Consider the following 26,914-nt stretch of genomic DNA (forward strand, 5'->3'; position numbering starts at 1 on the left):
TGCTGAATTTAGTGATGAAACTTGTGTCACCTTTAGCAGGGCCAAGTTGCAGCCCTGTACACGTTCCACTGTATTTACAGTGGCTGTCATCAAGAATCAGCCTTGAGAGATTAGCAGTGACCATGTTACCCAGAAGTCAACATGTTCTTTACCTAAGCTAACCATCCAGAGCTGTGCAATAGTAACGAAGTGAGGTCAAAAGTACCAAGCTTCTTCTCATGTTGGAGACCTGTTGAAAAGTAGAGAAAAATCACTACACTGGTAAAAAGTGATGTTGAAGTGCTTTTATTGTGTTACTGGACTGGGGGCTGTAAAGCCTGGGTGAAAGAAAGATAACCTGCAGGGTGGGAAAGGAAGGTGTGTATAGTGTGCGTATGCAAACTGTATAAATACTGTTTCAGAGGAGGGATTCAAGGCAGCTCGGTGAGGTGCTGACCACAGGATTTTTCCTAGATGGTCCTCATGCAAAACCTGTGGGAAAAGATTAAATTCTGCAGTGGTTTTTGGAAGCACACTGGGAATACCAGCTTTCTCCTCCTGCAGTGAACTTCCCTACCCCATCCCCTGCTGGTTGCTTCTAAACATTGGAGTTTAGAAAGAGACCTCATTGTTAGCACCCACAAAATAAAGCACGTGCCTTGTATTCCTCCTGACATTACCAGGGTTTTTTTCTTTGTGATATTTTGTGGCATATTTTGCCTTTTTTTCATGGACCGCAGAGGGAAGAAATCTAAACTCCGTTTCAAAAGGCATCATAGACTGTAACTTTTAAGATAGGTTTTATGGCATGGCATTACGTTACTTACATAGCATATCCTTACAGTGAATTCTCAGCAAAATGGAACGACACTAAGTGAGATGAATTTCTCTGCTTGTTTGGGGAATGCAAAATGTAATCCCATAGAAATTTCACTGTAATTTGCTGTGATTACTCTCTGCTTTCATTAAGCTATTTCCTGGTTTGACATTTTTTATGTCTTTGCTCTAAACTTAGCTCTAAACTTCAACCTTTATGGTGCTACAAAAATAGATTCATTAGCGGAGCCTCCCTCAGGTGGGTAACATTAAAATAAATAGTAGGTTATCTGAGGTACTAAGCAATTGCGTGCTGACAGGGTTCTTCCACCTTCACTGAACTTCTGTGTGAAGACAGCTCTAAATTTGTGGTCTTCAGCATGAATTTTCCATCTCACAGGTACACTGTCAGGTCCCTGGCTGTGCACTGGGGTACGCAGAGCAGGTCTGTCTGCAAGTAAAGCAAAGAGCTCTGCATCACTTTAAGAAAGCAATCGCTCACTGTCGCGTTCTTATAGGTAAGGAGGAAAACAGCCAGAAGCAATCCTTTGAGATGCCATACTCCCTTTTTTTATTAAGGCATTAACCTTGTCCTGACCTTGGCCGTATGGGAAGGATTTCTGAAGCTGGACAAGCATTAGAGTGTTGTATTAGTCACTGGCATCCTAAAACTTTTAGGTAACTAAGAGAAATGTCAAGTACCAGTTTGTAATGAAGTGTGTGGGCTCCACTTTTTATTTCTTGTATTTGTCTTTTCACTTCAGCAAAACCTGTGGGATTAACAAGCATTCTGAGAGAGAGGGGACAGCTACATGTGGGTTTTAATCTTTATAGGTTTTCATTTTTTTAATGCTCCCTGTAAAGATAACTTTCAGCAACCAAATAAGTTAGTAATGTCATCCTAACTGAGAGGCTGAGCACATGTTAACTGACTTTCTTCTTTTTTCTCCTCATGCTTATCCACCAACCACTGAGTTCCTTCATGAGGAGCAAATATGGCTTTTGCACTGGAGAGCTAAAACGCTGAGAAAATGGTAGTTTATCACTTCATAATGTCTGTTCCAATAGACCAAGAAATCATTGACAGAAGCTTTATCTACCTTTTATCATTGACAAAAGCTTTATCTACCTTTTTGCCTCTTTAATGCAGGTACAAAAAGGTTTTCTGGCAAAAGTGGTTTTGCAAAGGTAGTTTTTGCCGATTCAGCAGTTAGCCATGTGAGCAAAAGCATGACTTGTTTTGGGGGAAGCTGAAGCTGTAGCGAGGACCAGTCTTGTAGCTGGGTCAGTTTAAAAAGAAACCAAACACCTTTAAATGTAGGCTTGGAGGAAAGAAAAAGTGCCTCTGCAGCTGGAGACTGTTCTCTTTTCAGGATGTCAGATGTCTTACAGGCAGTGGGCTTCTTAAAATGATCTCAAAACTCCTTTGAGAAACTTAAAAATAGGAGTTGCTGTAAGTTGTCTTTTATAATGTTAATATGAAGCTGCAGACAAAGTGCCTCTCTGGGCTTGCCTCACTAGATCTTAACCCCAGTGCTTGGTTCCTGTCACGTTGCTCTGCCTGCGCAGGGCAAGTGTGTCACTGCTCCCGCAAATCTGGTGTGAGGATCAGAGGGGAGAAAACACCCTGTGTTGGAGAGGAAATAACCAAAGCAGCACAGTGAATTGGCGCTGTTTTTCAACTCCTGACACTATCTCTGAAATGAGAAGTGTGTTAATATATTACAGGCTGTTCAGTCTCCTCAAACTTTAGATAACCTTATCATTGTGTTAGAGCTGAAGCGCCAGGCGTGTCACAGCAGAGTGATCTTCTTCAGTATCGAGCTGTATATTGCAGTATTATATTTATCTTCCTGCTCGCGCTCTAATTCGGAGGAGGCAGTGATAACAGCAAGATTGTGAGCCATGCAAGCTGTCCAAATAAGATTTAGGCAAATGACTAGAGTGTGTATTTGAGGTTGTTTTTCTCCCCAGTATGAAATTAAAATGTTTCTGTTTTACTGTTTCCTTTGGAAGTATGTTCACTGGTTAGCAAAAAAGTAGATAGCAACAAGCCTCATTGTTACTCTCATCACAGACAAATATGTTTTCAAACAATGGGTAAGAAGCTTTAGATTTAAAAGTTTATATAATTTCGAAGTTGTGAAAGCAAGCTTAAAATATCTTTGCACAAAAAAACCCACGAGCCCATCACATAGTTAAAACATTTTGCCTTTATTTAGCATTTTGAATATCTGGTGTTAACCATATTCCCATGAAGCACAGCAGCTGCTAGGTAGCATTTTAAAAACCCTGGCATGGCTGTGTCTGTGGTTGGGGCTGCCGCCACCCCCCTTAGCTCTCACAGCTCTTTCATCATGGTTGTGGCAATACTTGCTTGACCCTGAGCCAGATCAGATAGTTATGCTGGTAGAAAATTCATTTCTTTCGGTGGGGTAGAATTAGCTTTCTGCAGGTTTTATGACGAATACTAATCCCAGTGCAAGAGAAGTAGTGAGAGCCAGCAGCAAGGGGGAGAGGGTTGGGAAACAGGGCTGCCTCGTTAGGCAGTGTGTAACTCTTCTTCTGGGCTAGCTGCCTCGTCAGGCTGCACAGACTGAACCATCGGCTTCTTCAGGAATGAAATCCAGGTTATGCTAATCCCCAGGTCCTTCTTCTGGCTGTGGAAAGTACCTGCGCGTGTTTAGGCTAAAACTGCAGCAAGTTTTGGAATGTACTGTGTCTTAACCGCCAGTGCAAATCAGTATGTGGTTTAACCAGGTAAATAACCTGCTAGAAATACAGGCATTTCCTAAGAAAACTGTTACTCAAATGACTAATTTCTTTGCAAGGAAATTATGTTTCTTTGGTGGGGTCTCCGTTGCCATTTCTAGTCTCTAGATGTTGGTTGTTTTTTTTTTTCTTTCAGCCTCTATTTTCTTTACTAATTGTAAATTAGTAAATTGTAAATTTTCTTTATTAATGTCTAGGCTTGTTTGGAAATATTACCCTTCTATAATGCCTAGGAATAAGAGCAAGGCAATTTGGTTCTGGCTTCCTGTTTTGAGTGATTAGAGAAGAACCTGATTTTTCTTATTGATAATATACTTCTGGTCATAACCTTAAAAGTGATCTGACCTTTTGGAGATTACACATACCTCCAATCAGAAAATCTTACGTGTGTCCTAATTTAGAAATTGTGCTTTTAAATCTCAGCTAATTACTTGCTGTGAAGCACCTACATCCAAATGAACAGTCCTGCTTTTGCCCTGTGTGACGTAACCTTGCAGCTTTTAGTTCTAGAACTTACTTGTTTGCCTTGTTGTTTTGCTTTGCAGCACAACAGAGTGCTTAATTACATTAACAGTCTTCATTATCAGGGATAACAATCAGACTGTTCTTGGGAAAGACGTAAACCTGAAATAGCACGAAGAATAATTTCCTCTCCCAACTTCAGCGAGGTTCCTCCACAAGCCACTTTTATCAGCAGCAATATCATTCTCTTGTTGCTTTAGGTGCGTTCAGTAAATGGATATATTAAGGGAAACACAGACTGAAAACAGCCGTTTCATTCACCATACTGTTTTAAAGTGAATGAGCACCGTTCTGCCAGCAGTAGCTTTCAGGTGTTAAATTATTCTTCCAGAAATTGAGCTGAAGTGTAAACTGTGGCCCTGCCATGTCGCCTCGCCCTTCCCACCAGGGGTGTGTTAGTTCTGGCTGGATCCCAGCAGAGGTAATCACACCCTGCCCGCTTTCCCTCAGGTTTGATCTAACAGTCCTAAAAACTGGCTGAAGTTTTTTCCATAAAATAGAGCATATTGCTATCACTGTTCCTATGAACTTCAGGAATGACGAGAAAATCCCTTTCTAATGTCATCCCGACATGAAGTTTTATTTAACTTCTCCGTTCCCGCATCAGGAGGAATGGTGAGCCCAGAGATGGTGACTCTTGCTCTGGCAGCTGTGCCCGACAGGGATACAGGTGGGATCCATGTGGTGGCCTGTGGCTCTGCTGTGTGAGGCACATCTGCAGATGTCCCATTACAAACCAGGAGCAGGGTTGTAGAGGAGATGTAATGGGATATAGCTTGAAAGGAGGAGAGGATGCTGAAGGAAATGGGGGTGTGTGTGTGTGTAGGGCGGGGGGTTGCTTCCTCAGGGTGTAGGGGCTGTTTCATTCTGTTCCTCCAGTGTGGAGGGGTGGTGGCTCTGAGCACAAGCCTCTTTGCACGGAGTGGCTGCTGCAGCACAGATGCTTAACTCTTTCTTCTACATAATCCAAACTTGAACTGCTGCTCAACTGGGCTAGATTTTACTAGTTACTAGATTTTATAAGTTACTTTCTAGATTTTGGTAGCTGAGGGATTTTCTTCCTAGATCTTGCTGAATTTGCAGGATATCAGGCCTCTCCATCTTTTGCCTTGGCAGCTACAGTTGGGTCTGTCCATAAGGTCCACATCCCCTCGTTTGCATGCCAGATCAGCTCACCTTTTGGGGCTTCATGGGTTTGAAAGCCTTTGTTTGAAATGATTTGCAGTTGAGTTCAGTTGGAAGAAAAATCAGGAAAGATACGGGTGTGATGTGAAGGAAGGCTTTGACCCCCTTTTTTCAGAAGCAGGTGAATGCCTCCTTTTTTCTTTCAGCCTCTGACAGTAAAATATTGCAAGCAAGACAGTGAAGAAATGGAGGACAGTGATGCTTTGTGGTTTTCAAATGTGACTTAAATGTAACAAGAGCCTCTCCTTAGTAAAATGTGTGTTGCATAAGGCAGTAGAGACCTCTCTTGAACTTGTATCCAGCCCTGCCATCCGTGAGGAGCAGAGGGTGCCCTTCTCAATTATTTTAAGCACTGAAGTGCCAACAAAACTGGTCTCCCTCTGCCTCATTGTGTTTCTGCCTCCTTCTGCTGGTCCAAGTAGAACACCAGGCAGTGAGGAGGTAGGACAGGGGAGCCCCCATGCTTATCCAGCAGTGCAATGCAGTGTGGGAGAAAACAAACCAGCTTGCTGGTTGGTGAAGTTGTGAAGCTCATCCCGGTTGTTCAGAGATGCTGTGGAGTGATGTGTGTGTTATCTGGGATGCAGAAACTTGTGTTAAGTCTGTGCTTCCGGGCAAAGAGCAAGGCAAATGCAGACTGAGCAGTAGAAAAGCCCTGGGCATCTCCCCCATCAGCTGCATGGCTCCAAGCAACACTGTGGACACCCAGCTTGCCCTCCAGCCCCTAGATCCCAATTCCGTTGTATGGGACAAAACAGATTTACATCCCCGGGGCTGATCTATGATGGGTGCGGCAGGCTGGGTGCTGAGAAGGGCAGTGTTTTGCAAGAACTACATCCGTGCACTATTTGCTCATTTGTCTGAATTTTTCTGCTTACTGGCTGCGTGTAAGAAGCTTGAAAGAGAAGAGATTGTCTATCATAGAAAATCCCAGATTTTCTAAACATTAAGTTCCCGCTGAACTGTGTTTTCTCTGTTCAAAGTTACCTTTTTCTCATTTGCTGGTTTTGTCTCCTGAAGTTAGAAAACACCTTCGGGGGAATGGAGGGACCCATTAGGGGTGCATTGACCTTCAGGTTCTGCCCAGTATGAATTTCTCTCACCCCAGTCATCATGGTTTTTTTCCTAGCACAACAATACTCCCTTTTAAGCTTTTTAATTAATGGCATGAATAAATAGATTAGAAAGCAGCAGAACAGGCCATAAAAAAAACCCTCTTCTCTCTGCCCTGCAGCCCTTTTCCCCCAGGATGCTGAACTGATCCTCACGAAGAAAACTCCTGGCAAAAGTGGAGCCATTCCTAGTAAAAATGCACTAATTATGAGGAAAATATTTGAGTTTTTCCTTGCTTGCATAGTGTTGCCCCATCCTGCTCACGCACTCAGCTTGCAATCAGAAGTGTGTTGTCTCCACCCAAGAGTGCTTTTAGGAGTGATGAGCTGGTTAATGTTTGAGGGGTGTTGTGGAGGAGCAGAGTATCACTGCTGTGTAGGCAAAAGCAATATATCCCTTGTATCCTGTTTTGCCAAACAACTGTTAACAGAGAAAAATAAACAGATTTTCTAAAAATACCTTGAGAAGAAGCTGTGTTCTGTGTTGGAAAGAGAGATTGACCTTTAGAAGAATTGGAGAGTTTAAAAACAATAGTGGAGAGGGAAAACTTATATGCGTTATAATTTTCAGTGTGGCAAGACATTTACTCAGTGCAGAGTCTACAAATCCAGTCCAATTTTAATCTTCAACCTCCGTTTATGTAATAGGTTCCTAAGGCTATTAACGCCAGCCTTTTACCTTATTATCATATCCTGTAAAAATGAAATTACATCCGTAATACCATGACAGCCCTTACAAAAAAGTGCCATTAGACAATTATGTTGCCACACAGCAACTCTGGAGACTGCAGGGAAGTATTTCTTGTACAGCCTAATTGTTGTATCAATAGCATTTTCAACAGGCTTGGTTACTGAGGAAGAAGGAATGTGATGATGCCATATGTAAAATAGCATATTTTGAAGTAGTGATTTCAGGGCCTGACTGTGGCAAGAGTGCTTGAGTTATGAGTGAAATCCTCAAAAGACCTGTACTTGAAACAAATCCGTGATTTAAAAGGTTCCTTGTATCATTCCTTTCCTCTCTCTTAAACTAGTGTCTGTTTTATTTTAGTTTATTTAAGGTGGGAAATGTTTTGACACTGGAGTTGCAAGTAAAAGAAATAGTAGTGCTGAGAAAATAAAATCCTTTTATTCCCTTCCCCCAGAACCTTGAGTTCTGAAGATTTATTTCTGCCTGCAGAATTATCCTCTCTGCTTAACTGGACAGTAATTGATAGCACACATCATGATAATTAGTCTAACGAGTCTCCTATACCCCAAACCCCACAGCTACCTTTAAGCTCCACATTATCTTTACTGTAACATAAATAAAAGATTTAGGAGAGGACTGAAAAAAAAAATTGATAGCAGGGGAGTCTCCTTGCCCTCTCCAAGGGGTTTCCTCTTCTCATTTTTAATGAGGCCCATATTAGTTGTCATTTGTACCTTCCCTGATGAATAGTTCGGAAGAAAAGCTTTCTCTGTACACAGCAAAATTGGTGCCAAGTTCCTGACCTTTGCTTTTGGTGAGACCTCATTTGAGTCTCAGTCGCAAGCCCAAACATATTGTTGGATCAATCATGTTGATTTTTGGCTCTGATAGTAATGTGCGGCTAATGAGTTGTACGGTGTACACATTAACCTCAGACCTGACAGCGGTAATGCCAGGCACGTAGCAAAATCGCACTGGGGCTGCAGGAGAGACATACAGTACTGGTATCTTAATAGAAGGAGACAATTAAAAACAGTAGAGCAGTATCACAGGTTCACTGCTTGTGGGGTGTAGGATTTAATCAAAGCAGGAAAACAAACTGTCTTCTCTCTGTTCAGAAAAAAAAAAAAATCTCAACACCATAAAGGTGCTTTATGAACTGTGAAATAGAGAGGAAAGCCTGAATGTTTAAACAGTAAGATAATGATTTTACTGCCAAAAGGGAATCTACTTTGGGGAACAGCCTTTGAATAACGTTAGGTTTAACCTTGTCAGAAATTACCATCTAATGATTACCACGGCATTGCAAGGAATTTGGGACCGTTGTTGTATTTTTTTTATTAGTAGGTACCTTATTTAGCAATACTTCAGCAAAGTTCTCCTGTCCTCAGCAGTACAATTCCTAAGACCAGTTATTGAATTACCACAAACAGACAGCATCACTGGTTGAAAGCAGTTGCTTCTGATCACTTCCAAAAGTAACACTTCCCTCGAAGGGCCAGATTTTTATCTCATTTTGCAATTTTAAATCTAGGGAGAGACAGTATGGTGCTAAACATCCCCATGGAGAGATGGATAAAAATCCCAACATGCACAATATCCTTCTCCTGGCTGTTTTTATCACATGAAGGATTAGGAAAGGAAGGAAGAGTTGCATAATGACTGCATAAGAAAGCAACATTTCCAGTTTTAATGTAAGTCCAAAACAACCAGCTGCAGGAGACAGAATAAATGAGATTTCTATAGGTCACACAATTTTATGTCCTTCTCTGTGCAATGAAAACTGATCAGTAGGGCTGAATGACTGTTACTGCTTCAAACAGGAAATCTAGTGAAAACAAATGGAGAAAGCCAAAGTACATAGAGATACAGTCTTTGCTGTTCATGTCAGACTTTGGATGCAAAATAGGAAAACCAGCCTGAAAGGGACAGTGTGAGAAGGGAGGACAGTGGGTAGGAGTCTCCAAAACAGGCAGAGCAAAGTTCTTTAGATGCACGAGAAACTCGCATTGTTCCCGGTAGAGTCCCCATTCATGCAGCATTACAAAGGCTTGGAGAGGATGGACATGAAAGAAGTGAAGTGGCCTCACACGCACATGAGGCATTGGGGCCTTATCCTGTCACACATACCACAGGGGCAGAGAAACTAGGTACTGTTGTATCACACCTGACCTCATGGCAGAACCTGTTGGAATGACATCAGATTTTTTCCAGCTCTAGCACAGCACACAGAGATAATGCAATGTCAGCAGAGATGTAGTACACCATCCTCAGTAATAATCACACAACAGGATCTATGGAAAGCTCTGCAGTCTATTTTAGAGCTGCTCTTGCTGAAATGTCCCATGGAATCACTTTTTTTTTTTTTTTAATAGTGACGTTAAGTTTTTTTCTCTTCTAATAGCTTTGTCTTTTTTTCAGAAAAGTCAAGCAGTGGCAGTAGTGTCACAGGTATAACAAGCAACAGAAATTAAACTTACTGGAGATGGGGTTCAGAACAGTGAGAAGTTGCTAAAAGATGGTAGCACTTAGATGGTATGCTGTTGTGAAGAGTGAGCCATCTTCTCAGCAACTCCATCAGTTTCTGCAAAAGCACGCCCATTCTTACCAGCTCTGGCTGCAAGACTGTTGAGGACCATCTCAGAGCTAGATGGACACCCTGGAACATTTTTTTTAAGCACAGGGATTTCCACTCCCTCCTTTGGGAGGTTGTACCGGCTCATACAGTGCGTCTGGTCAATAGTCAGGGTACAGAAAGGGCCTCTGAAGCCCAAGTGGCTGTTTCTTTGGATGTACGTGAGAAGGAAATTCTGGAGGCAGGTTTGGACCTGCTGCTCCCAAGGTAGTGACATTACTGTTGAAGACACATGGACTTACGAAAGGTTTTCTCAGGTGTTACTTGGGTTCCCTGAGTTTCGGGTGCTTGTACAGTAGCAGTAGCCCTGCTGGAAGGAAGCACCTGGGTTTTAATCACTAGACAATAATGACTGTTAGCCACAGTGAAGATTTCTGAAGCTGTGTGAACACACTGTGTTATTGTTGGGGCTTTTTTTATTTATACATTTCTGCTGAGCAGATGCTGCTGTGCAAACATCCTTTTGTTGATCTTGTGCTGAAAATAGTTGCAGACATCAGCCAGAGTAGACTGACGATGTTCGTATGGATATAGCTGCTTTTGCGTACTTCATGCTGGAAATGTTAGTGTTGTTTATGGAAATGGCTCTAAAAAGTTCACTTTCAGGAGAAGTGTGCTATGGAACTAGAGGCTTACCTCTTTATTCATGGAATGGAAAGCTTATATGTTATGAAAAGGAGTATTTTATGGGAGTGTCTCTGCCTCATCTCATCCTGTGAAGCTTTCTGCAAGTCCTTCAGGGAGGGAATACATTAAACTTTAGGTTTAAACGTACACTTGTGTTCATTCCACTTAAAAAAATGCTTATTATTGCTATGTTCTTTTGATTGTCATGTTAAAGAAGACATTAGCATTCTCCCACTTAAAATTTCAAAACAGAGGTTTAAATCTGCATGCCCAAAACTGCAGGCAGATGTTAACAAGGCAAAGGCATCTGAAAGAGATGGAAGAAGCCAGAGGTAATACAAAGATGAGCAGTGTGGGATGCTGCACAGGGTAGTGTGAGAACCTTTTACGTGAGGTTTTTTGTCCTGAAGTTCTCTGCTTTGTGTTTTTTGGAAAGCTGGTTACTGAGGATGAGATGACTTACTGTTGGATTCTTGCTTTGTTGTTGGAAGAGTTTGAAATGAGGAAAAGAGCGGCAGGGGGGGATTGTTTTAGTCAATAATTTAAAATTAATAATTGTGTCCTAGGGACTACCCAAACCTGGAATGCCATGGTGTGAGATTGCAGTGTGAACAGTACCAACAGGAGCTGACCCTGCTCCAGACTCTAACCATCTGAGTAGGCAAGGTAGAGGAAGGAGGAAACATGGAACCACAAATCAGACTTTGTCCCTGCTGTGATTTTTGTTCCTGTGGAACATAAGCCAAATGGACAAGTGCAGTGCTGCGGTTTGAAAGAACAGAAAGGTTGCAAAAGTGACAGAGGGGAGATTTATCTCCTCTGAGAGCTACACAAAACAACTAAAGTGTTCGGGTTGGGACATCAATGGAGGGCTTAACAGCCGCTTACAGCTATGGGCAAAGAAAAACAGCGGGCTTGATTGAAATAAGGGGGTGAACGGAAATTAATTTAATTCAAACACAACAAAAACCACAAAATCATTACTTAAATTCAGGTAGGACAGAAAGAAAAGAGAGAAATAGATAAATAGGTGTATGTATATATACACTATATATAGTCCCCAAATACTATCCCACACACGTGCCAGAGGGAGTTGGGGAAAGGAGTAAAACCGGAATGCGAAAATGCAGTTCTTTTAACCTCATGCATTTCAGTTCCAAATTGAACTCTTCAGGACAAACTTCCTTTGCAACGTGTAGTCTCTCTCTCTGGGGTGGCTGGAAAGCTTTAGAGTTACCAGGTTTCCAGGGGACGTCTCAGCTCTCTCTACCCAGCTGCAAAACGTGAGAGTTACTGGATCTCCAGGGGACGTTTTGGGTTCTTTACCACATTGCAGCATGCCTTAATTCTTGGTCCTTGAAACATTTTTCCTGCCTCTCGCCAGTGGCTGCTCTCCATAAGGACTTGGGGGCTCTGGCTGCTCCATGTCCCTTTTCTCCTGGCGACTGTTCTTACCACCCCCGCCAGTAATCAGTGAAGTGAAAAAAGGCTACCTGCCATGTGGAAGATCTTTTACTGTCCCAGGCTGAGGTGACTGCTTCCAGTTCTCTCTTTTCTCCTTTCTCCTGAAACTGAAAAACTGTGCACCAAATGAATCCACGTGGTTTGCTGCTTCTTGTATATTTATTCAAACAGGCATCGATTGACATGGCTTGGCTTCAAAGAACAGGCACGAAACTTGAGCCAGGGTGGCAAAACCTCTTTTGTGCCAAAACAAAGGAAGGAGAGGAAAGCCCATACTTTCCCTGAAGCCAAAATCCTAAGCCACAACATGCAGAAAGACAAATGGAGCCTGGGAGAAGGGAAGAGTGGGTCAGCGCTGGAAGAGATTGGGAGATGAAGCTGGCCTATGGGAGCCTGTGGGAAGGTGACAGTGGAAGGAGCAGCGCACCGATGCGCTCTAGAGACAGCTGCATGCAGACAGGTGTACAGGTGTTGAATGGTCTGGAAAGTGTTGAGAAGTCTCCTATTGTCAAGAATAAGACCAGCCTTCTCTGAACCTTTCATAACCCTGTAAGATAAAGTCTTCACAGCTGCAAGGAGACCTCAAAGAGAGGAATTTTACCTCCTCTGTCTTTTTTCACCGCAGATTGCACTCGTCAAAGGTCATGTACATTATCAGTTTCCCTTAGCCTGGACACCATCAAGTAAAACCTCAGTCTCTAGCCCCTTCAAATAACTTGAAACAGCTATTCGCAAGCACGTGCAGAAGAAATGGGTTGTGGTTATAGGATCACATCCAAGTGAGTGAACAATTCTGTGAAACGGTTAAGAGGAGCCAACCACAAACTGGTAACAGTTATGCACCTGTAGCCCTGTGTGGACCTGCAGAGGTGTTCAAGGTTTTGGAAGCAGCAGTGCTGCAGGCTGCTGTACTAAAAATGAAATATAATAATACCGGTATCAGAGATAATGCAGATCACAGACTGCTTTCCTACTAGGGAAGCAAATAGCCACTGTATACTCTCGTGTCAGCCCCAGAGGTTATTGTGCCGGTTTAGTGCCCAGGATTCAGCAACAGGAAGGGTTTTGAGCACTCACAGATAACAGTAAAGGAATTTTGCTCCAGATCTCCTCTTCCCCTTCCTCTTCTATCCCTCTGCAGTTCTCCTCTGGCTTTCCCTATCAGTGGTTTCCCCTTCCTCTGGTTTTATCTGCATAATCTGGGGATGCATGTTGTCTGAGGACATGCTTTTAAATAAACAGTACTTTTAAAGGGCTGTTGGTTATATTCATGAAAATGTGCTAACAGCTAGCCTGATTTCCATCTGGCATAATTTAGGAGTAAATCCATTGACGTCAGTAGAATTGAATAGATATAAATATAATTGAAGTCAGGTCCTGTATTTTTAAGGTTAAGCCTAGGAGACACTGTAACTTTCTCTCCCCCTTGCTTTCTTTTCTCTTTCAAGCCCTGCCACAAATATGAATGTCTTAATTGGGACTTAATCTATTTCTGCCCAGTTTAATCAAAGATCTGTCAGTAAAGAATTTTATAAGATGTGAGGTGAAGCCCTGCTGACTCCTTACGTATCTTCAGACAAATCTCGCTGGCTGCTGGTTCTGAAAAACCTCAGCAACAGTTGTTCTTTTTTCCTGTGGTCACTTATGTCAAGCGGTGTATTTGTAGCTATGTTTAGTTCTGAGCACAAACACGAGGCAGAAGTGGAAGGGTTTTGGCAAGCAAAGAACATGATTTTCAGCTCATTCACACAGAATGGTGTTAATTAATAGATTGTTTTCTGACAAACAGTTAATTGTGCCTGACTGTTTTCCATATGGCTAAGGAAATAAAAAAGCCAATGAGGACATGGTATTTAGAAATTCAGAAATTTTGGTGTGAAACCACTGGTATGATGTGCTATCCCATTTGCTGTACTTCTAAAATGGGTTATATGAATATTTGCATATGACAATGTTAACAAAGTACATGGGTTCCAATTTTCTTTTTGCAGTTTTATACTGGTCTTAGTCAACTGAGTTACTTAGGATTTTTTATACCAGTATATTTAAGATGGTTAGGGCCATACAAACTACAAAAGAGATCTCCATGAAAAGACAAATATTTATCTTTGTAGTTGGAATAAAACTGGAAGAAATAATTTGTAAAATTCCCCAGTCACTTCAGGGCAAATACACATCAAATACCGAGGGTAGAATTAGGTGTAGTCACTTTGATAATATTCATGTGTGCTTGTCTGCTTGGGGTTTCTACTTTCTTGTAGCTGAAGTAGTAACAGCAACTCTATGATGTTCATGTTGCCCTCAGCCAGTTCTTACTGTCAGTGGCTGGCACTTGCCGGCTGGGGTGATTTATTAGCCCACAGCAAGAAAGAGCTTCCATTGATGAAATCAGTTGGTTCGTGTGATCGTATCTCCCTTCTGCTAAACAGCATTTCTCTTCGGATATGTGATATATTTGTTAAGAGGTGTAACAAAGTAAGTCTTTTGCATTACCAGGAAGGTCTTTATTTTAATAAATTATGTATTTCAGGGATAAGTCTTAAATTTGAAACAGTTTCCCATCCTGGCCCCAGGGAGATAACCTATAACATGCAGTCTGTTTGCACTGGCTTTGGAAATTAACTTTGTTCTTCCCAAGTTTTTCTTCTAGAGGAATGTTCAGTTGTCAGCAGAATTGTCCTACAAGTTGTTAAATGCTGTGATTATTGCAAAAAATGTGAAACACTGAGAATTAGAACCAGATAAAGAGCATTAGCTTTCAAAATTGCCTAGCTTATAGCATGTAATTAGCTGATATTTGTAGGATGTGGGTCTGTAGATTGATGACTCTAATTGTGTATCTTTTAGTAACCTAGATGAAATAACATGGCACAGCACTAAATCCATTTGTCCTGCGTGACTAATTTAAAGCTCAGCATAGATAACTGCCAAGTAGAAGGTTCTTTATATTTGTCTTCCTCATATGGCTCTGTTGAATATTCATAGTTTCTATTAACATATGCCCTTCAATATTTGCTACATTTTTGTCATAGATAGTAGATTAATTAAAAGAGCTGTTGCCATAAACCCCTGGGCTGTGATCTTGTCAGATCTTGTAATATAAGCAGTATCAGATTTGGAAAGGTGATGCCTCTTGAGAAGTGGCAGCTTGTGTCCTGACCATAGGTCCAAACCTCATAGCATGAGTACTTCTGCTTTAGGGATACTGAAACACGAAACTATGGAATGTCAGCAAAGCAAAAAGGCTCAATGGATCAGCAAGAATTAAAAATGTGTTTCAAATACCAAGCAAAGCTGAGACTTATTTTCAAGCCCCACTTGACATCCTCTAGGGAGCTTTGGCTGGCTAGAGTTGGCAGTACTGGTTTCCTATTAAAGCTGCCTCGTCAGTTATTTCCGTGATGTTAGGAATGTGAGTGTGTTTCTTCATGTACCAGGTAGGTAGTGGTGACAGCTATCCAGAAAGTCATAGGACCAGTGACAAACTGCAGTTATCCTCTAGCTCTGAACTTCCCACTTACCTGTGTCCTTTGTGACCATCACTCTCCTGAAATTACTTTGGTAGGGTTAAAGACATTTAGCTAAAAAATGTCTTAAAAAGACATTTAGCTAAAAAAACCAAACTGGAGTTTTCTAATAGTCTCCCAAGCATATAATGATACCTGACCTCACAGTATCCCCAGGACCACAGTGCCACTGCTCCAGCATGGGCAACTTCCTCATGGTGAAACTAGCCAAGTACTATGATAGCGTGGCTGGGGATTTCTGTCAGGAAAGATTTTCAGAACAGGCTAGACAATTCTTGGGAGCAAAGTCTGTCCTTTGCTCAGCAGAGGCTGAATGAGGTGGTTGTTCAAGTTGTCAGCCCTCTTTCTATGAGTCTAAGCATTCACATTTCTGAACCAATGACTGGCTTAAGCCTTCTTCGAAGACAGAAAAATTATATTCTCAGCTTTTTGGCGGGGCAGGTGGCACTTTTTGATTAGATCCTATTTGTCTTCTTTACCCATTCCTTAGAAAACTAATAAATCCCGAATCAAATAGAGCCCTCTGAAAGGGCAAAGGTGTTAAAATTCAACTTTGTCCTGGTTAAGGAGTGAAGAAAGCTAACTGGATATTAAATGGAAAACTGCTCATTTCCTACCTTTACTGGCACCCCAGGATCTGAGATCTGCCATAGAGACCTACTGGATGGTCTTCCAGCTCTCCGTAGGGGTTGCCAAGGTGTGGCAAACTGGGGATCTGTTTGGTGGACAGAGGTCTCTTGAAGCCCAGCTGAGATTCTGGGTGAGGGGCGGGGAAATCATCCTGCTCATCAGAAAACTTTGAATCTGATAAACAAATTCTAACTAAAATTACATGTTTAAGTTCATTCTTTTTCCCCAGCAAGAAAGCAGGTGTATTTCTTGAGTATCTTAGACAGCTCCTGGAGGTCTGTCATTGTGCTGGAGCAGATACAGATGGTTTCTATCAATTAAAAAAAATGGTCTCAAATAATGGAATGGCTTTGAAAATGACAACCAGGTAAATAAATAAATCATAAAGAAAAAGACAAATAGAACTTTTGCTGACAGATCATTACTTAGACATCTAAATAAGTAAGTTTGGATTCCAAATTGTGACTTTTCAGAAACCTGTGGCAGCTCTCCATTTTTTTTTTCAAAATAAAGCCAATTTATTAAAGATTCGACTTGCATTTTTGCTTTTTCAGTAACACTTCCAAATATTTCTCAGCATGTCCAAAGCTCCAGTTGATGCAGCCTAACATCTAGATTTTATTCGTGTTTTTTGAATGTAATACATTTTTGTGCCAGGTGTGAATTCACTCATTTGCTTGATATCGTTAGTTGCGTTGCAATCCATCAGTATTACTGAACTGAGTATCGATCAATGACACAGAAGGCTGAAACGGCACAGTACGCTGGACTGTCCTTGAGACAGCATAATAACAATGACAAAGAAACATCTTGTTCTCTCTGTAGTGATCCCCTGCTGTTTTTTCTTCCAGCACTTGTGATTTATAAAGACCCTTGAGTAAAGCAGTCAAATCTGTCAGTCTTCAAAAGGTACCAGACATGATGGACAATTACTTCTGAGACTCAACAGCAGGAAAGACGATGTGATAGAGAAAGGCACAGAACATCTTCTGGGGCTGATTTCAGTCACTGTAGTTTTAATGTAGACATTGATGATTACCTGTCCTTCACCAAACAGACACCATAATCATTTCAAATGGCATTTTACATGTTTGAGCCATCATTAAACCTGCAAACTGCTTTCAAATCAAAACTCTGCCTCCAGCATTCATGTTTGATTGGGCACTGTTGACAAGTGTTCTTGAGATGATGATTACAAATCCATGCGCTTTTACTGAATTGAAAGATGAGATGTGTGTATCTTTTGAGGTAATGCGTATTATTAGTCATTTATCCTAATATGGTATCCTCTTGATCAGCTGAAGTCAGATTTAATTGTAATTTATAGACTCTTTAGAGACAGTGAGTTAAAAATACAGTGGCTTTACATTGATTCTGCTGCTGCACAGTTACCAGTATGCCCCAGTGATGATGATGAACTCCCTCATAAAATGCTTCTTTGGCTTGAACAGAAACTCTGCTCTCAGCAAAACTCCAGCTTATAGCAACCCGGGAAACTGGTTTTCCCCTCCACTGAGTAACAGCATCCATTCTTCAGTAGTTGCATAGGAGATGTGGTAGAGCTTCCAAAGCTTCCCATCTGTTGTCTTGCCTCTTAACTCAAAGCCCGTCACAGGTATGATCTCTTTTATTCTGCGGCTGACCCTGGTGTGCAAAATAGAATCAGAGAATCGTAGACTGCTTTGGGTTGGAAGGGACCTCCAAAGGTCGTCTAGTCCAACCACCCCTGCAATGAGCAAGCTTCAACTAAATCAGGTTACTCAGAGCCCCATCCAATCTGACCTGGAATGTTTCCAGGGATGAGGCATCTACCACCTCTCTGGGCAACCAGCGCCAATGTTTCACCACCACCATGTAACAAACTTCTTTGCTATATCTAGTCTAAATCTCCCCTCTTTAGTTTAAAACTATCACCGCTGTTTTGACCTCGCTCTGTGTCTGACTTGCCTTCTGTCTCTGTCCTTGGGACTTACAGGTTGGGCAGGGCTTCCTTACCACAGCTCCTGAGTGATGAAATGTCCTTTTCCCTTCCCTGCTCTCCCCTGCCGATTCTACAGAATTCATTTAGCTCAACACTGCATCTTTTCAGGAGTGGACTGTTGCTGTTTGCAAAGCGTTGCTATCATAAATTACTACTACTTAGTTTCAGACAGAGCTTTCGTTGTCTGAAGAAGGTGTCATAGACGAAAATGTGTGTTTTACTCAGAAAGCATCAGAATACTTAAAACACAGTGGAGTTCCTTTCATCTTCTCCAAGATGAAAAGCAATCAGTGTCTTTAACACGGTCTGGGACTTTTACCATCTCCTCTGCATACTGCCTGTTTGCTCTTCCCTGAAAAGATACCTCACATTATCAGAAAGTTAAGAGTCTTCTGTGTCGCTGCAAAAGAGCTCTGACTTATGGACATTCAAATCTCAACTTCATGCATAGCAAAATGATCCTGGATCATGGCAGAGCTTTCTAAAATAGATTTTTTTTCCCCTTTTTGAGTCCCCTGGAGTTGGATTTCTGTGTATTTAGTTAACCAGTTTCTGTGGATTGATGGATCAGAAGAAAGAGGTTTTTAAACTTTTCTCATGCTGTTGTGCAATATATTTTTGCTGTTGTACAGTGAATAAAGTTTATGCGATGCTGGGTTTTCCACTCCCTTACACTCCTTATCTTTGCAAGGAATCTACTGCAAAGGAGATCCAGAGAGTTAAACTCTTTTCAAAGCAGAATGATCAAGGATGCGCATTTTATACAGTTCTAAATGATTTAAGATACAAGGTAACTACAAATCATCCTGGAAAACCTTAAGCTGCAACTATTTTATATGACTACTGCATTCATATTGGGGCAACATTCGTGCAACACATACGCATGAAAAACTGCGTGTGTATGGAATAACTATAGAGAATCATAGAATTGTTTTGGTCGCAAGAGATCTTTAAGATCATGGAGTCCAACCATTCACCCTGCCCTGCCAGGGCACCACTAAGCCATTTCCCTAAGTGCCACATCCGCACATCTTTTAAATCCCTCCAGTTTTTTTATCCAGGAAAGAGCACACTCATCCAAGCTATGAGCAGGCAGTTTCTCCAGGAGGATGCTGTGGGAAACTGTCAAAAGCTTTATTAAAGTCTAGGTAGACAACATCCACAGCCCTTCCCTCATCCACTAAATGTGTCACCTTGGCACAGAAGGAGATCAAGTTGGTCAGGCAGGACCTGCCTTTCATAAACCCGTGCTGACTTGGTTGATCACTTTGTTGTCCTGTATGTGCCACATGACAGCGGTCAAGATGATCTGCTCTATAACTTTCCCTGGCACCGAGGTCAGACTGACAGGCCTGTAGTTCCCTGGATTCTCCTTCTGTCCCTTCCTGTAGATGGGTGTCACATTGGCTAACCTCCAGTTGACTGGCATCTCCCCGGTTAGCCAAGACTGCTGAGAAATGGTGGAGAGTGTCTTGGTGAGTACCTCTGCAGCTCCCTCGGTGCCCTTGGGTGGATCCCATCCAACTTCACAGACTTGTGCACATCTAAGTGGTGCAAAAGCCACTGTGGATTATGAGGGCTTTCTTGTGCTTCCCATCTCTCCTCCAGCTCAAGGGGCTGGTGACTCAGAGAACAACTGGTCTTACTATTAAAGACTAAGGCAAAGACCACATTCAGTACCTCAGCCTTTCCCTCATTCCTGGTCATATGTTTTCCCCACATCCAGTAGAGGATGGAGATTCTCCTTAGCCCTCCTTCTGCTGCTGTTAATGTATTTATAGTCTTTTATTGTTGTCTTTTATGGCAGTAGCCAGATTTAGTTCTAGCTGGGAATTGGGCTTTCTAATTTTCTCCCTGCACTGCCTCACAAAATCCTTGTAGTCGTTCTGACAAGCCTACCTTTTCCTCCAGAGGCCATAGACTTTCCTTTTCTTCCTGAGTTGCAGCCAAAGCTCTCTGTTCAGCCAAGCCTGTCTTCTACCCCGCTGGCTCATCTTCTGGCACATGGGGATGGCCTGCTCCTGTGCCTCAAGGTTTTTTTCCCAAGGGTATAGTCCAAAACTTTAATAGTTATTAGAAAACTCTGGTTGACTTCACCAAGCTCTGGAGCAAACCTGCGGTACAAAACTGGGATTGAGTATTCTTGTTTGGCTGTAGGAACGGTCGCAGATCACCTGCCATCCTTGTGTAGGTGAGCACAGAGGACTGAGGTCCTGTTGTTGACATTTAGTGTGGTATTCGGGTATGGGCCACAGCTGTTCGAAAATCCTGTTAGTCCAGAGAGTCAGGACGTTGGTTGAACACATTGCCATGCTGACACAGTTGACTGTGTGACTTTTGACAAACGTTGGCTTGCGTCTTGTAATTTTAAAGAATATTTAGGAGTTCAGACTTGAACAGACCTGTCTTGAGAATGGGCGTCCTGTTCACACTCAGCAGTGCCCATAACTGTAGCTGCCAGTGTGTCCCTGGGCCCTGCTTGGCATAGCACAAGAGTTGGATCAACGTGGTCCCTGCTGTGGTTCCCACCTGACCTGGATGGCTCTGGCTGCTCACACAGCCACAGCATCAGGGCCAAGCGTGTGCGTCGCTCGCTCGGTGATCACAGGAGGCAATACTGTGCTCTTTGGGGGATTTTTGTATCTGTACTGACTGTAATCCAGATCTGATAATGGCACAAGCGACTTTTCAGCCGTTGCTGAGGTCAAACAGAGAGAAGAACAAAGCCAGTCACATTTTCATTAGCCTTTTTTTCCCTAAACAATGTGCAAATTATTTCCTGTTTAAAACTTCAAAGTTTAGCAGCAAAAACACATCTCATTGGCATGTGGCGTGGGAGGTGTTTATATCCCCTGCCTACGGCTGTCACTTGCACCCACTCCTGCACTGCAAATTGCCTCCTGTCAAATGAGCTCACCGAAATACCAGCATTGTTGCGTATGCTGGCGTTTGCATGATGTATTTCTGCATCACTGCTGTTCATCTTGCAAAAATCCTTTTCAGTCCCAGCTGTTATTTTCAGGAACTGAAAAGTAGGTTTCTGTAAACGAATCAGATTTATTCTGAACATGCTCATAGCGCTTCATCAAAAGACAATGGAAAGGCAAGAAAGACGTAGCAGAACATATCCCAGCCTGTGTCAAAGCTGGCTCTTGTCAGCATGGGAAGATTTTAAGTGATGGAGGAGGGAAAATAACAAGAAAAAAGTTTCTGAAAATTCTTTCTTGGTTGCTCCTCTTGTGCTCTGTGTGAGGGGATAGTGTAGCTTTGGGATTTGGGAGGGGGTGATGGAAAAGGGGGTTAACTAGCTACCTTCATAGCAGTTCTCTGAAAGGCCACATTTTTGAATACTTGCTGCAGGGGAGTATGTTGGCAATATATAATTTGTTTGCTAAACAGGGAATGTAATTGAAGTGTCCCTTTTGAGTTAATGAAAATATAAACCAGCTTTCCAGAGTAGACCACAGGCTCTAATTTAATTATCTGTGAGCCTCATAGATTAAAAGTATTCTTTCATCCATTCCTGCCAGCCTCAAGTAGATGAATAACTTAAATTCGAAGAAAAACCTTACAAAAAGGAGACCTGGCAAATGAAAGACCTAAGGGCCAAACAATTTGTAAAAAGATTTAACTGAGATCCCCGTTGTCTTTATGGCAACTAATCATATGTGAAAACTATTAATGATTTGGAAGCTGCGATATCCATTAAAGGGGCCAAGGGCCCCCGTAGCCTGCGTGAAAAACAAGCTGGCTGCTCTGTGAAGTGGTGTTTGCTGCGTATCAGAGGAGTAACTCTTTAAGGGCACATTGCAAGCAGCGGCCTTAAGCACGTGAGCAGTTGCCAGAAAACCAGCAGGAGCAGTCGTACGGGTGGCGGTGAGCCTGCTGCATCATCATTTGCAGTCAGTCCTTCAGACTGCAGATCCTGCCCTAAAGTAAAGCCTGGAGCGATGCTGCCCCACCACTGCAAAGACATCCAGGAGCAACCAGGGCTCAGGTGCATCCCTGGTGAGGTAGGGTCTGGTGTGTCCTTAGGCAGCATGGGCTGTCTGCATCGAAGCGCTTTTGCTCTTAGATCAGCCAAAGGCTGATGGACAAGTCTGCACGTAGGTGCTGTGTCCAAGCAAGACATGAATGCAGGTCTCCTCTGGTGTCATCCCAGACCCAACCTTCATGTTACTATACACAAAAAAATTAGATTTGATCCCTGCCATACATGAAATAATTTCTGAATTTGGAGAGGTAAACCAGAGAGGTGCATATGGGAAAAAGTGGGGTTCACACTTCACAGGGTGAGTATACGAGGACCAAAAAGGTTTGTGAGTAGCAAAGAGGATGCTTCACTGCACTTGGGGTTTGTTTTTTTTTTTGTTAGAATATCTTCTCCCTTTTCAGGTTTGTACTTGAAGACTTTGATCTAGAGGCACAGTGTCAAGGAAAGGAAAAAACTCAACATGTTTGCTTCTGGTATAAACATTTACAGTTTCATTGACCTGAAGCGGAATTTCACCTGGGAATATAAGCACTGACGTCAGCTGAGATGAGCAAAGCATGGGGAGGGGGAACTGGTACCTGTTGCTTAGAGTTACCTGGCCCAGAAGACCGTTTTAAAAATTGCTGATTCATTTTATTGTGATGGGAGGTTTGAAGAGTACTGATTTTTCTTTTCTCTAGTTTGTCTACATTTGATCTAACATTTTTTGCTGTGAGAAAAGGTTGAGTTTGAAAAGTTTTTCAGAGTGGATGGTGATTTTATTTGTCTGCAACACAGATGAATGCGCTTTCAATTGTACAAAGTGTTTCAGAGTGGATGATGATTTTGTCTGCAACACAGATGAATGCACTTTGAGTTCTACGTGTGCAAGTAGGAACTGGAGTGAAGAAACTGTAGCACAAGTGCCAGAATTCTGCAAAATTCAGGCTAAGAAGCTGGCCCTAACCATTGTCTAAAATGGTGCCTCTAAAAAATGTATCTTAGATTTACTCTTCCGGAAGTGTTTCATGTTATCTTTATGATACGTCAGATTTTAAAACCTTTAGAATTTGAACAAATCCTTCACTTGGCTGCCCATAAGCAGCATGTTTTTCCTTTTGTTTTGTAATTTGCTATTCTACTCATGCTTGGTATAGCACTTGCTTGATCTGGATTAATTTCACATGCTGATTAGTTCTGAATGTGCCCTGTAGGCTAATGGTGTATTTGCAGACTCTCTTCTTCCTTTGCAAAATTTGCTTTTACCATTTACGGGACAGCATGTTCCTTTTGTCACCTTCCAGAAGTGCCAACTGCCTGTGGAACAGCGTGGCATCCGCTGTTAAAGCCTGATCCAAACCCCAACAAAATCAGGTTCAATGCAATTCAGGGTTTTTAAGGAACAGCAGTATCTTTTATTAGATCAGCTGTTACAGTTGGGAGAAAATGAGACAAACTTTCAGGCATACAATTCCTTCTTCAGGTCTGAAATAGCAGCAGTTTTGCTTACACCAGCATTCCTTAGCAATGAGACAGCTATGGTCCCAGCAAGGTTTAAAAAATGTGTTTGAAAGTGTGTGTGTGTTGCATGGCCCTTCTCACTGGGGAGGGTTTCCTAGCGGGACACAAGCATAGACCGTTCTCCTCTCTCCCCTTCCCAATATACACCCTACAAACAGGGCATACGTCCTACAAGAAAAGGCAGTATAAGGTCACTTATAGTGGAGAAAAAGGCTGCGATACCTTTTGACTGAGCCACATCTTCTCCACAGTCACCCTGCCACTGGGAAGGACTGGGGCAAAGCTGTGGGCTTTACTGAGCAGGCTGTAGCCACAGGATCCGTGGTGGAAATTCTGTCTGCTGATGTTTATGGCTGTCCAGCAAATAGTTGTGGGACCAGCTGGCAAAAGGGCTTTTATTCTCTTTCTTGTGGTTGCTTTATAGGGAACAGTGTTTCCCAGACTTTCTGGAGTCGGAGTTGACTGACCAGCCACCCAATAACGAAGGTTATTATTGAAAATGCTACACAGGCAGGGTGGATTTGCAGGAAAGCTGTGAGAAGCTTTCACATAGTCTTTGTGGTCATAGAATAGAAACATAAGATGTAACAGCCCAGTACACTGCCTGCTTACTCCTCCAGAGTATGGATCTGAACATCATGCTTTTCCATCCTGTGACAGGCTTCAGACTTATCTTCCCTTTTCTTTTCTGGAAACCTTCAAATGTGTGTACTAAAATCTTCCTAGTTAAAGAACAGGCAAGTGCTCAAAAGTTAAATGTTAACGTTAACTGTGCATTTATTTCTATATTCCCACACTAGGAACTGGGATGTTAACTGTAGTTAATTACTGTGGTATTAAGAAGCTGAGGATGTGTTTTTGCTCATGTGAATATCGTGTACACGGATTGTGAGAACTCTGGATTTTGCATTCTTTCTGAGTGTATTAATAGGTGTGTTAATTCATTTGAAAATGAAAGGTTGCATTTCAAGAAACTGTCAACACAAGAAAAATTCAAATAAATATTGACACATCCGAAGAAATTAAAAGGATGAACCATTTATGACTTTGATTAACACACAGAGATCAACAAGCAATAAGCAAGTAATGCTATAAACAGGAATATGTTTATTGGAAAAGCTTAATTTAGAAGGAAAAGTACATCTTAGAAATTATGCAAGCCAAAAATCGTAGTTTAAGATCTTTGGGCGTTGCTGTTCTGGTGCGAAGCTACCTTACAACTGTCTTGAAAGTCCTTAAAAGTTTAGAAATTTGTGGGACTCTGTATAAAACACAAGTGTTTCAATGTTGTTCTCAGTCCGGATCCAGCACTTAAGGCACATCATATTTAAGGATCTGAATCATCATTTTTGGCGGTGCCACTCCCAGCCTGGCCAGCCTTTGATTGATCCCTTTTGCATGTTTCTCCACTTATTGATGTGCCCACTGACAGGTGGGTTGGCATCAGCCATAAAACAGCATTGACGTCTGCTTCTCCTTCAGGGTGAAGGTTTTAATGGAGGGGTCATGTAGACAAGATTCTCTGGTGAATCTCAGAATTTGTTTCATTCCCTTTAGTACCCACCCAAGATCTTTGGGTTTGAAAGCATGGCTGTGAGTGTTACAGCATCACGGGGTTTCTTTCTCGTTATGTGCACCAAAAGGAAAATGATGAATTAGTCTGTGAAAGACAAGAGCTCCATTCTTCCTTGAAGCTAAGATCCGTTCATATTCCCATCTATTTTAAGACACTCTTAGGCTGCCAGAGTAGAGTAAGTAAAAACCTGAATGCACACTTGGTCTCCATAACAGAAGTTGTGTAGTCATGGACACGTGGACTACCACGTGTTGAACCTGCAAAAGATAATTCCACATCTGGATTCCACAGCCAGTAAAGGGCTCTGATGCCCCCATCTTTAGACATCTTCTGCCGATGGGTTTGAATTGTGGAGGCAGATCCGTCACTGAGACAATGCTTCAGATCAGCCCCATGTTTAGGGTGGATCTCTTTATAAATTGGCATTTGTAGAACGGAAAGAACAGTATGAAGGAAGAAGAAGCAATGAAAACATGGACTGCGGAGGAAAAAAGCATCTCCCAAACCCCTATTTTTTACTACGTGACACCCTTTAACGGTGATGATGATGCATCTTTCTTTAACTCGTGAAAATAGAAACCATAGCAGCAGTGTCCAGCGCTCAGGTTAATTTGCCAGGTGCACAAGAATGGTGCACATTTTACATGCACGTTTCAGGTCCTCTCGTGCACAGCACAGTAACAACAGCCAGCTCTGTCTCAGTGTTCTTCCACTACTGCGATTATGGAGTAGCCTGTAGTAAGAAAAGGCTGCAAGGAGGGCTGCAAATGGCACTGCTCATGAGAGCAGCAGATGCACTTTATGTCATTTCTGCTGCAGCTGGGTGTAAATTCAGGTGGGAGATTTCAAAAAGCCAAAGAAGTAAAATTCTCTGTTTTCATTATTTTGTCTAGGATTTGACATGTTCACGTTGTCAGGCTTTGCATGGTGGTAGCTTTGTCACTTGTTTCGCTGAAACTTTTCTCTTTTTCAGGTGCCAGGAGACAACGAGAAACACTGGAAGCCTGTGTTAGTGGTCTTGACGGAAAAAGACCTCTTAATTTATGAAAGCATGCCACGGATGAAGGAAGCTTGGTTCAGCCCTCTGCATACCTACCCGCTGCTAGCCACCAGGTACCTGTGCTTTTTTATTCCAGCCCCTTCAAGAGCAGTGGGAACAGCTGAGTCAGCCAGGAACAGGTACAGCTGGTGCACAGCTACATATCACACTTGAAACACCATGGTTTGAGAAGCAAGTTCTTCTTCAGTGGGTCGGTGTGCTCAGCTTAACTCCTGTCTCCTCCTCCATTTCAAGTTCTGGCCAAGGCTGGTGGCCAGAAGCACCCAGGAAGGATTATGGCCTGGATCCAGAGGCAGGAGTGCTGAAAAAGCCAAGAGCTCGATCTCCTGAGATTTCTATCTCAGTGTGGCAGACCTGAGGGCTTGGCAGAAGCCCTCAGGTTTCCAGCTGCTTCTCCAGGCTGAAAAAAGTGAGATTGTCACCCTGACTTAGATGCACTGCTGTGGCAGTCCTGCACCACTGGATTGGGGCTTTTGGAGGATCATAGCTGTGATGGAGACAATATCAGCATGGCTTCTGTTCCTGCTCTAGCACATTAACTCCTGGCTATTTTAGCTTAAAGTGGTGAGTGTGGAAGACACATTCTTGAATCAAGCTTGGAAATAACCCTCTGCATTATTTTTTATTATCTATCAATCAACAGTAATTCGGAGAGAGCTTTCCCATGGTTGTCTTTATGCAGTGGAAACTGTCTGCGCTTCTTGATGTGAGTTGTAATCACGTTTATCTGTCAGTGCAGTCAAGGGCTGCTACTCCACCGTTTTTGCCTTCCTATAGGCCTCTGTTATACCATTTTCAGTGAGTTCTCATTCAGAAGGACCGGTGGCACATGGCCAAAAGCAG

At 42.4% G+C, this 26,914-nt stretch overlaps 1 protein-coding gene across 1 annotated transcript in view; it reads left to right on the forward strand.

Annotated features, from left to right (window-relative positions):
• The window catches only part of LOC104496536 (beta-1-syntrophin-like), a gene marked incomplete at its 3' end in the record, with an annotated part of 44,185 nt that extends 18,061 nt beyond the window's left edge, over positions 1–26,124 (forward strand). The window contains exon 4 of the mRNA XM_010139668.1: positions 25,985–26,124. Coding sequence (XP_010137970.1) covers positions 25,985–26,124 — 140 coding nt within the window. The remainder of the gene's footprint in view (positions 1–25,984) is intronic.
• Positions 26,125–26,914: the final 790 nt, after the last annotated feature.

This window comes from Buceros rhinoceros, unplaced genomic scaffold, assembly GCF_000710305.1.
Source record: "Buceros rhinoceros silvestris isolate BGI_N320 unplaced genomic scaffold, ASM71030v1 scaffold5207, whole genome shotgun sequence".
Taxonomy (NCBI): Eukaryota; Metazoa; Chordata; class Aves; order Bucerotiformes; family Bucerotidae; genus Buceros; species Buceros rhinoceros.